We start from the raw sequence: 11,684 nt of genomic DNA, 5'->3' as shown, positions 1-11,684 counted from the left end.
CCGTTGCCGTCGAGCCAATTCCGACTTATAGTGACCCTATAGGACAGAGTATAACTGCCCCATAGGGTTTCCAAGGAGCAGCTGGTGGATTCGAACTGCCAACCTTTTGGTTAGCAGCCAAGCTCTTAACCCACTGCCCCATCAGGGCTCCAAGTGATCTATTAACTTCTCTGGACTTCAGTTTCCTCATCTGTCAAGTGGGGATAGAAATTCCTGCCCAACTTATTTTACAAAGTGGTTGTAAGTCTCAAAAGAGACAAGTCTGTGAAAGGCATTTGTAAACTGAAATCACATACACGAGGTCTCAATATTAGTGACAAGCGTGTTGTGGAGACCAGTGATGAGAACCAAGCTGGGGCAGAGATTGACCGTTGGATGCGGTGCTGGAAATAGATACACATAACCTTCATGACATGCAAAAGGTGCACATATTTTGGAGCCTGACAGGGTTCAAATGCTAACTCTGCCACTAGCTAACCTTGGGTATGTGATTTAACCTCTCTGATCCTCCATTTGCTCATCTGTAAAAGGGGAATGGTAATTCCTCCCTCCTAAGGTGAGTTGTGAGGATTGGAGATAAATTCAGAGTGCTGTATGGCAGATGCTTAAAAGAGGGCAGCCCATTTGAGGACTGGAGCTTCCTGCCAAGATGAGGCCACCATTTTGATCTTGTATCATCTCTGCGCCCACTCCATAGAGCATCATGCACCTTGAGCGCCACTATGTTTCCTAGAGGACAGAGCTCTGGTGGACGACAGTCTGAGACTCTGAAATATGGGTTTCCTACCACATGGGAAGCAGCACAGAGGGCACAGGCCTGTAGCCCAGCCTGATTCATGCCCTAGCCCTGCCCCTTACTGTCTGTGGGATTCAACTTTTCTGAGCCTCCATTTTTCATCTGTAAAATGGGAATAATAATATGCACCCTTCAGAGGTGGTAAGAGGAAAGAGATAATGTACACGAATAGTGGTGCAATGGTTAATCGCTAAGCTGCTAACTGAAAGGTCGGCAGTTTGAATCCACCAGCCACTCCACTGGAGAAAAGACCTGGAAATCTGCTCCCATAAAGATTACAGCCTAAGGAAGCCCTGTGGGGCTGTTCTACTCTGTCATATAGGGTCACTGTGAGTTGGAATCAACTTGACAGCATACAACATTTATTTAGTGCCTACTCTGTGCTAGGCACAGTACTAAGCACTTTATATAAATTAACTCATTAATCCTCACAAAAACCCTATACTATAGGTACTTTGGAGTCTGCTCTCACAGCTATTGTGCGATACACACCTGGTATAGAACATACAAATAGTAGGTGCTCAAGAAATGATGCGTGTTCTGCAACACTTGTCTTTGAGTCCGTATAATGTGTCAGGCACTGCGCTTGGTGCTGGGGATGCATCAGAGAATAAAACAGACCCTGTCTCTGCCCTCAAAGCATGTGCTGTCTGGCTGCCAAGGCATTCATTCATTCAAAAGTGCTTTCTGAGCATCTACACTATGTGCCAGGCATATTCTAAGTGCTGGGCATACAGCCGGGAACCAAACACACAAAACTAACAAAGAGATGGATCTCGTTCCCAGTTTCGATCTGTGCTATGATAAAGGGAACGGGTCAAGGGAAATCTCCCTGAGCAAGTGGTCTTGCCCATCCAGGAAGGGTACCGCTCATGCTACAGTCAGCACAGCGGAGATGTCCCCCTCCCCAGCAGGCCTGTCCTCTAAACGTGCCTACAGCTCCCTCCCATCTCTTCCACGTGGTCAATGCAGCCCTCCGGGCCCACCCCACGGGCACCCCACCTGCCTTTCAGGAAGTGGAAATGTTTATGGGTCTAAGAGGAAACAGTGGCAGTGTTCAAATGTAAATGTGTGAGCTGAGGGGGGCGGGCGGGGGGGAGAAGTAGGAGGTGGGTCAGGGCTCTGTGACTCCCACAGAGGCCAGAGCTGGGTGCCGGGGAGGGCTGCGGAGTCCTAGAAGGCGGTGGTTCCAGGCCTGAGCAGCGTCTCCAAAGGCGAGGCGAAGCCCGCAGGGCGCCGCCTGACCCAGGTAAACAGCCAAGCTTGTTCTAGGGAGCGACTGTTTAGGCCTCAAACCTTAGAAAGTCAATTTTCCAGGCGAGAATGCTTTTAATTTATGACAGAGTCCTTCCCTGACATTCCCGCCCCTCGATGCAAAGTTCTTGAAGAGTTTTGCTTACAGCAGTGGTGCGCACCCCCACGGCCGGGAGGGAGTGCAGGGGACCGGCCTGCGGTGGTGGTGGCGGTGATGGCGGGTGAGTGGGAGCCCCCCAGCTCCTCCCACGCGCACCTCCCGGCAGCCCGGCCTGGCCCGCCTGCACCCCAGGGCCGCACTCACGGCTCGCTCCCCGCCGCCCGCTCCCTCCCGCGGGGCAGGCATCCATCAAGGCGCCGCGCGCCCTCCCTCCGTCTCCGCGGGCTCCTCGGCTCTCCACTCTGGGTTTGCCTCATTTGCATTCCCCCGGCTCCCGGCTTCTCGGCAAAGTGACCTCCGCACACAGCAGCGCCAGAGGCTTCCACCGTGGAGGGGGACACCGCCGCCCGCCACAGCCGGGGAGGGGCGCGAGGCGGGGGCTCGGACGCCGGGCGGGGGTCTCGAGGGGATGGGTGCCGAGCTGGGGTGGCTGGCGGACCTGGGGAACGGCCAGAAGGCCCTGGGTGTGGAGGGGCACTGAGAGACTCAGGGTGGGACTTGAATCCACGCCCTCAGCTCGTCGGGAGGCGGGAGTGAGACGTGGAGGTCAGCGCCAGGCCCTGGCAACAGCGGCCGGGGAAAGGAACCCCTACTTGGAGCCCGGAGCTCCCCCACACCCCGTTTCCCTCCCCCACGCCCCTACTGGGAAGGGGGCCAGCCTCCTGGGCAGTCGCCCAGGGGTCCCCAGCCCCCCCTCCCCGGGACCACCGAGCGCCTCCCCTCCCCCCATTTGGTATTTACACCTTTCACACATTTGTAAGCTATTATCCTGTCCGCGCTTAGTCACCGCTGAGCCAAGCGCCACGGATTTAGCTCCTTTAATCTTTCCTCCTAAATCAATCCTCCATTTCCCCTTAATCATCCCGTGGCTCCTCTCTGAACTCTCTGGCTGCCGCCTCTGCTGCAGCAGCCTCTGTCCATCTCTCTGGAACTGCTCCCCTCCAACCCAAAACGGGTGTCCCAAGGGCATGGGGAAAATCGGAAGGGGTGCTGGCTTTCCAGAAATTCCAGTCCCCCCCTCATCCCCGTCTGGGAGCCCAGGGAAGAAGCGCCGACGCTGGCTCCCCCTTCCTGGAAAACACACGAATTCTGAACCCTCCTGTTTTCACCGTCTGCCCCCCTTCCCCCGCCCCAGGGTCTCTGTCCTCCTCCTGCCTTCCCACCCCCATCCATTGGGGCTGGTCCCGCTGGCTTTGAGTACCCTAACCCTCCACTACGATTTGCCAAAAACACAGGTAGGTCTCCTCGCCTCAGCTCTCCAGTTTGCTGTTCCCGCTGTCCCCACCCCCTTCTGTCCAGCTGCTGGAAGGAGGTGGGGTTGTGGAGAGGCTGGAAGGGTAGGAACGCACTGATAACTCACAGCCCAGGCTGCCCTCTCACCTCCCACTAGCGTGGCTGTTCATCTCGCCTGGACCACCCTGCTTCCCCCACCCAGCTCACTCACCCCTCCCACCCAGCAGGACCCCACTAACTCGGGCCTCAGCCAGAGCAGCCTGAGACTCTGCATTCCTAGTGCTCCCTGGAATGCCCCTGCCTCCCTGCCTGCCATTCCAAGTTCCTTTCTGCCCCCACCTGAGCCTGGCAGCACCGAGAGGGAACAGATTCCTCCCAGGAAGCAGGAGGGCAGGGGCAGGGGTCCAGGAAGGAGCACGGGTAGGGGAGAAAGACAGAGGCTGGGAGGGGGACTTGGGGGCCATTTCTTCAAATGCTAATCAGCATCTTCCGGCAGTGCTTCCAGAAGCTGAGCTGATAATGAGCCCAGCTCGGGGCTGATTCCTGATTAATGAAGAGGCCACAGGGATGCTGAGTGGGGCCGGGTGGGGCACCTCCCTCACGGCCCTCCCCATTGTCCTTGCAGACTGGCCCTCTGTGACAGTAACAGCCCTTACCTTCCCTATTGCGCCACAGGGATAAATCCCCCTCCACCAACTCCACTGCCAAGTTGGAAGCAGCCAGATTGAGAATGCCCCCTCCAGGGGGGCCTGAGGGGCAGCACCCCGTGGCAAGGTGAGCAGTGGGGAGAGTGTGTGTACACAGAACTGCAATCAGGTCTCTGAGTTCTAAGTGGTCCTCAGAGTATTTTAAAAAATAAGGAAAAGTGTTTTTAAAATAATCAAGACTTGGGGCTTCTCTTGACCAGTTGGAAGGCCTGCCAACACTGGGTGTCTCTTAACACAGGGCAACAGTTAGCTGGAGGTAAGGAGAAGCTGCTCCCTTCAAGGACACGTGATCACAGTTCTCCTCAGACCCCACCCTTCCCTATTCTGTGCCCTCACTCCTTATTACCTGACTCCTAAAGGTAGAACCAACCCTAAACTAGACATTGAACTAAGTGTTCTCAAGGTTTATGTCTCAGGAGAAAATGGGGACCAAAGAAGACAGAGGGTTGGACAGGGAGTGAGGGTCAGAGTTAAGCTCATCTGGGATAAGAGACCTGGACCATCCTCAGTGGGAACCCCCTTCCTCCCAGAGCCAAAGGGGTAAGGGGCAACCCTCAGACCCTCTGACCCAATGGTAACTGTCTGGAGTTGGGGTGGAGCGTGAGTAGCCTCTCCCATGACCAAGCAGGGGCCGAGACTATCAATCCTGGCCTGACCACACCAGGGAAGAGAAGTGGCCAAGGGGAAAGTTGGATGGAAGGAAGGGGATTGTCAAGTAGCCCCGAATGGGGGTAGGGGGTGGGGAGGTGGGCAGAAAGTGATAAGGGGCTTGCATGCTGCTTCCTTCCTCCAGGCTGTCCTGGATGGGAGCTGGGAGGGGCTGGGTGAGGAGAGGAGGGCAGGGAGGGGGACTGCCCAGCTGGAAGAGGCCTTGTCTAATTGTGCCTGATTAGTAGAGAGGAAGAGAACAGGGCGAGTGATTAATAGTCACGGCAGTCACCAGCGTGTGGGCGGGAGAGGGAAGTGTAAGAGCCTGAGAGCCTACAGGGGACAAAGAGTGAGGCGCCCGCAGGTCCCTGGTCCTCTGTCCCCTGCCCCACCAGGGGCTGCCTGGGCCCCTGAATGCCCCACAGAGAAGGGCTGGGTCCTGCCCCTCCCTCCCTCCACAGGGATTCTCTGCCTCCTCCATGCCTCAATTTTCCAGACAGTGGAATGGAAGAAAAAAGACCAAGGTCATAGCCTGCACCTGGGAAGGAGGGTGTTTGCTCACATGGTGCTTCCAGATACCTCAACCCCCTTCGCCAGACAAGACCCTACTGTCCCCAGCCCAGCCGGGCCCTCAGCCTGACTTCCAGTCAAAGCCTGTGGTCATCACCTTAAACCCTATGGTCCCGGCTGTAATTCCTAGCCCTTCCCGACCCAGGCAGTCAGAATCTCATTCCCAGGACCATCCAGAGCTGCAGTGTCCAATACGACAGCCACTGGCCACATGTTGCTATTTAAATCAAAAGCTCAGACTTTCATTCACACAAACCACATTTCAAGTGCTCAATAGCCACATATGGCTAGTGACTACCACATTGGACAGCACAGGTACAGAACATTTCCATCGTCACAGAATGTTCTATTGGATAGCACTAAGCTAGAGAGTGTGCGCACATGCCTGCACATATGCACACTTGCATGAATATTTGGGAGTGTTGAATAGAATAGGAATGCTGAGATAGGATAGAGGAGGTGGGTCTGGAGACCAGGTGATGGAGGGTAGCCGATTCCAGTGCATGGGTCAGAAAGCAGTAGGTGATGCTGAGAACAGTCAGGCTAACAATAGCCAGGATGGGGGCCGTGGTGCTTATAACAGCTGACACTTACAGAGTGTGTACTACGCGCGTCAGGCAGTGTGCTGAGCCCTTACAGGCATCCTCTCTTTAATTTTCACAACAACTCAAATTTGTTAGGTTCTGGTGGCGCAGTGGTTAAGATCTCAGGCTACTAACCAAAAGGTCAGCAGTTTGAATCCACCAGCTGCTCCTTGGAAACCCTAGGGGGCAGTTCTACTCTGTCCTATAGGGTCACTATCAGTCGGAATTGACTCAACAGCAACGGGTTTAAGGGTTCAGTGGTGGATTTCTCGTCTTCCATGCTGGAGACCCAGTTTCGATTCCTGGCCCGTCTGTCTCAAGCGCAGCCACCACCCGTCTGTCAGTGAAGCCTTGCAGGTTGCTACGATACTGAAAAGGTTTCAGTGGAGCTCCCAGACTAAGAAGGACTAGGAAGAAAGGCCTGGTGAGCTACTTCCCAGAAGCCAGCCAACGAAAACCCATTGTGCATGGAGTCGCCATAATTCAGGGGCCGACTCAACAGCAGCTAACAACAACTACAAATATCCTATTTAATGGATGCAGAAACTGATGCTCATGGAAAGCCACACAGCTTAAAGGGTAGAGCCGAGGTTCAAATCTAGACAGTCTGGCTCCAGAGCCGCTCCACTGTAGTGATTCCAGCTAAAAGGAAGTGCTAAATATTAGGGCCACCCTTGCATTTTACAACTGAAGAAACTAAGCCTAGGGAGAAAGAGGGATTTTTATCTCCTAGGAAGTGGGCCCTGGTGGCGCAGTGGTTAAGAGCTCAGCTGCTAACCAAAAGGTCAGCAGTTCAAATCCACCAGCCACTCCTTGGAAACCCTATGGGGCAGTTTTACCCTGTCCTATAGGGTCACTATGAGAATGGACTCGAAGGCAATGGGTTTGGTTTTTTATTTTTTGGTTTGTAAATGGGCAGGCTGAGAGGAAGCCTCGAGGTGGGGAAAGAATAGATGTGGCTTGGAGCGTTGGTGTGGGGGAGCAGGTGGAGGCGAGGTGGGGAGGAAGGGAGAAACACTGACGAGGTGTGAGAGTAGGGGGTGTAGGTGGAGTGGATTGATATGAGGCTAGGTGAGGAGGGAAAGCCAGGAGGAGAAGAGGTGAGGAAGAGCTGAAGTGAGCTGGCTGGAGGGGAGCATGAGTGGAGAGAGAGAGCGTCCCCACCACCCAGGAACCCTCTCCTCTCTCCCTTTCCTTCTCCTCTTCATCAAACCTCCCCCAGCCTCCCTCATCCCTTAAGCCTTCCCAGCCATCTTCAGCCCAGAGTGGCCTCTCTCTCTGAACTCAGGCTCTTACTGTCCATGCATCTCGCTTGGCAATTAATCCTGGCACCTTATGACATGGTGTGCATTGCTGGTTAACTCTTGCATGGTTGGTTAAGCTTCTGACTGTCCCTGTCCCCACTCCACCACAAGACTGTAGGCTGCTTGAGGACAGGGACAGACAGGGGACTGGGGCTTTCCCTTCTTTGTTCTGTCCCACAGCACCTAGCAGGGAGCCTGGCACATAGTAGGCTCTCTGAGCATCATGTTGATTGATTGGTTGACTGTCTGATGGGAATATTAGGGAGCTTGGGGGTGAGAGCAATTGCAGTGGTAGCAGAAGCAAGAGCAGCAGCTTAGGGGACTGGGGGAGGGTGCATTACCCAGAGTAAAAATAGGCTGGAAAATGTGACATTTATTAACTTGGATTCTGGAGGAAAGGTCACAGCAGAGTGGGGAGTGGGGAGGAGGAAACAGGGAAAGCAACAGAAAACATAACAGCCCCTTACCCAAAGCTGTCGCCATCACTGCCTAGCTCACCACCCACGTTCTGGATGATTCCCCGCCAACCAGTTCATGCACCTGTCTTCCCATCATAGACTCCAGCTCCCCATCACAGAGTCTATCATGGGCTTGTTTCCTCATCAGACCCCAGACCTTCATATATACACCCTGTTTCCAATCTGACCCCCATCAGACACCCCATCTTCCCCATTCCTGGGCCTTCATCCTAGCCCATTGATTCCAGCAGTTTCTGAGTTTGCAGCAGACTCAGCCCTAGGATGCCAGGTCCAAGGGAGCAGGACACTCAGCAGATGAGGAAAGGGTAAGGGGGCTAGGCTGGGCTAAGGGCAGGTAGGAGAGCAGTGATAGGATCCCCAGAGGGGAATTCCTGTCTCTCAGGCTTGCTTTGCCCCTCCTCCCCACTCATCCTCCTATGCAGAGCTGAACCCCACAAACTTCCTCTCTCCAGCTCCCAGAGTACCAAAGGGAAGTCCCCCTCCCCCTCCCAGCCACCCCCAAGATGCAGAGGGACTGCTAGCCTGATCTGGGGAATCCCTGCTCCCACATCTTCCAGGAACTCCCTCCTTTCCCAGAGGTCAGGGGCAAAACCCCTGCCTCCCTCACGCTCTCCCTCACTGCCCTCCTCCATCTCTTCCCCCTCTTCTCCCACTGAGGTTTCATCACCCTTCCCCTTCCCTGCCCACCCCCAACAGGGGCCTGAGACACAAACTCCTGCTCAGGGACACAAAGACCCTATTGATTTCTCCCTCATCAGCACCTGCTGAGACTGGGCTCTGCCCCCCACCCCCCAACAGAGAGCCCAGGGATCTTAGAGGCCACATTCACACTCCACACCCCACCTCCGTGGGGACTCTCCCAGCCCTGGCTTTAGGGAATGGTGGTTTTTCCTAGAAAAAGAGGGAGCTTGAGTGCAGCCGGACAACAGGCTGACTCTTTTCCCAGCAAATCCTCTCCTTCCTAACCCTTCCTCCATTTCTCCTAACTCCCTCCGCCCAGTGGCAGGAGGCCCCAGAGGGGCAGGCATGGTCGGGGCGAGGAACCTAGTTGGAGCCTGTTTCCTGGTGATACTGAGGCAGTGAGTGAGTGAGAACCTGGGGTCTGACGGTGGGGGGTGGCACGCTGGGCAGTGAGGAGGGAAAATCCCTATCTGGGGCTGGCCTTGGAGGCTGGGCCTGAGTGGGCACTGTGTTGACTCCACATAATTGTGTATGCACCAGGCACCGGTGACAAGGATGCAAACACACCCATACATACACAATGCTGGGAGTAAACCGGGCTGGGGACAGGCGTCTGTCTCCAGCACCATGAATAATAGATACCTTGTGACTGTGGGTGGAGCCCTGACAGATAGACAACGTACAAGATATACACATCCACCCTCACACACCTGGGTGAGGGCCCTCACCCAATTGTGGAAGGTGTGAGGTGTGTAGGGGCAAGCAGCCCAAGCAGACACTCCATTCCCAGTGCAGAGGGTGTGTGCTGCATCCACACATGTGTGAGAGCTGGCACCGGCAATCCCTGCATGGGGAACCGGGGGTGTCACGAGAGGGGATGGCATCCACAGTGTGACCCTAACCTTAGCAGCGAAGTCAGAGCTGGGATGTGAACATGGAGATCAGTAGCTCTCCGGGTGTAGAGTGTGTGGGTGTGCAGGTATGCACGTGAGTGTAGTGACAGAGACACCGAGTATGTGTGAGAGAGGTGGTGTGCAAGAAACTGTGTCCCCGAGCAGGATGCGTATGTGTCTGTGTGTGTGTGTATGTGTGTGCCAGCACTGGGCAGCAGCCAGGGTGAGTTATGCACAGAAGAGTGAATGAGTGATTCTCAGTGTAAGAGCTAGAGACGGGCAAGGGAGCAGCCAGAGGGAGGGACTGGGAAGCAGAGAGCTGGAGGGACAGCGTGAAAGAGGGATGTGTGCAGAAGTCTGTGAAAGGGGGTGTGAGACCCACAGAGACAGAAGAGACACTGGCACTGAGTGTCCACCGCGGTCTTCTCTATCTAGCCTGCCGGTTGCCCCAAGAGGCAGCCCTGACTCCTTCCCCAGCTGGAGCCCCCCAGACACCCCCTCCCCATCACTCTGTGCTTGGTGGGGAGAGGGGTCCCATAGCTGCAGAAGAAAAAGGGAGTAAGAGGAAGGTGGGGGTCCGTTGGCCTGGCCTTGGGAGGGTGCATCCCTTCCCTGCAAGCTGACCAGCTTCAGGACCCCTGGGCCCACTTCCAGGACCCCCTGGACCTCCAGACCTGGCACTGCAGGAGCAGCAGGACCAAGAAGAGGAGGAGCAGCCGTGCCAGGGTAAGCCCCTATGAGCGTCTCCAGCTCCACGGCTGGGAAGCCAGAGGGAAACACCAGACTTGGGGAAGACACCAGGCCAGCCTCTGGTGGCGGAAGTAAGGGAAGCCCTGTTGAGGATGCCCCCACGCGCCCGCCCTCCCCGCCAGCCTCTTGCCACCCTGGGCCAGGCGGGCCAGCTGGCAGGACTCACCACGGAGAAGTTGCTGGCAGAGCAGTGGTGCCCACTGAAGTTGCAGCTCTTGAGCATGTCGGCAAGCTGGTGGCCAGTGCGGTTGAGGATGTCTACCATGTCGGGCTCTGGGTAGCGCAGGCCAGCCGCACGGTGCCCGTCCCGGTCTTTGGGGGGCAGCCCTGTCAGATTGGCCAGGTGGAAGATGTCGGCGTCGCTGAGTGCCGAATGCCTGAAGCGATTGATGTTGCAGAGGGTGACGGCCGGGAAGCCTGCCACTGGTGCTGGGGCAGCCGGGTCCAGTGCCACCAGGTGAGGCCGGGTGAGGTAGCCCCGGGCCAGGCCAACCGCCTGGTACAGGAAGGCTGCCAGCGAGGTGAATAGGGCCAATGCCCACAGGGTTCTTCGCAGTCCACGGGGGCCAGGACCACAGGCCCGGCCCAGCCCGTGCAGAGTACTGGTGCTGGCGAAGGTGGCCAGGTCCCGGGGGGTGGCGGTCCCCCGCGCGGCTCCCAGGAGGCTCTGCTCATCCCCTGCCTCCTTCTCCTTGGGTTTCGCATCCTCCTCAGCAAATTTGATTTTGCACACAATCTCGATCGGCATCTGTCCCCGGCTGCTGGGACTGGCCGGAGCCTCCCTGCCCCTGTCCCTCCCTGGCCAGCCGCCCTGGTGCCCTCCGGAGTGGTGGTGGTGGCAGCGGCTGCTCTTCTAAACTCAGGGCAAGCAGGAGGAGGACGGGGATAGGGTGGGGGCCTGAGGTGGGGGAGTCACTCCCACTTCCAGCAGCTCTGCAGCCCTGGTGCTGCCTCTGCCGCTGCTGCCTCTGCTGCCGCTTGTCTCTCTCCTCGATCGTCTCCTTGTGGCTTCCCTTATCAGCACCAGCACAGCTGTCAGCCCCTGCGTGTGTCCCTGCGAGCGAGCCAGCGAGCGAGCAAGCGAGTGAGCGAGGGAGCGAGTGCTGCTCCGCCACGCCGTGCAGCCCCAACCGCTCCGCTCAGCATGTGCTCCGGAGCCCACCCCGTGCTTAATAATTCAGGACATGTCAACAGCGTTTCACAGGCTGCACGGGCTGCAGGAGCTGGGCCGGGGAGGGGGCAGCCCCAGTCCAGGACAGGGATCCCTGGTCATCCCTGCCTGAGACCTTGTCGGGCTGCCCCCCAAACTCTTGCTATGCCCTAGCCACTTGTGGGGACCCCAGTTGGCCCCACTCCCACGCCACCCAGGGATGAGTCCTCAGGTCCTCTTTGCCACTTTTCTGGACCACACCCTATGAGGGCCAGCCAACTCCACCCCCCGCCCACCTCCTGGCCTTCCTGACTCCTGACTCTAGCACCCCGCCACCACCTCACCCCGCTAGCCCACTCACAGCAGCTTTCAGAAACTCCTTGGGAGAGCCACTTGTTTGAATGAGGCTGGGGAAGGGAAGACAGCAGGCAAGGCAGACAAGGGGACAACTCTGACTCCACCAAGATTCTCAGCT

General features: G+C 56.7%; 1 protein-coding gene across 1 annotated transcript in view; it reads right to left on the bottom strand.

The window, feature by feature from the left end:
* The window catches only part of ASIC4 (acid sensing ion channel subunit family member 4), a 22,406-nt gene extending 11,201 nt beyond the window's left edge, over positions 1-11,205 (bottom strand). The window contains 3 exon segments of the mRNA XM_023731215.1: positions 10,226-10,846; positions 10,848-11,138; positions 11,140-11,205. Of these exon segments, the coding sequence (XP_023586983.1) occupies positions 10,226-10,846; positions 10,848-11,138; positions 11,140-11,205 (978 nt within the window).
* Between the last annotated feature and the right edge of the window lie 479 nt (positions 11,206-11,684).

This window comes from Trichechus manatus, unplaced genomic scaffold (assembly GCF_000243295.1).
Source record: "Trichechus manatus latirostris isolate Lorelei unplaced genomic scaffold, TriManLat1.0 scaffold00041, whole genome shotgun sequence".
In the NCBI taxonomy this organism is placed as follows: Eukaryota; Metazoa; Chordata; class Mammalia; order Sirenia; family Trichechidae; genus Trichechus; species Trichechus manatus.
The sequence above is the reverse complement of the archived record's forward strand: the minus strand, read 5'-3'. Positions and strand labels throughout refer to the sequence as shown.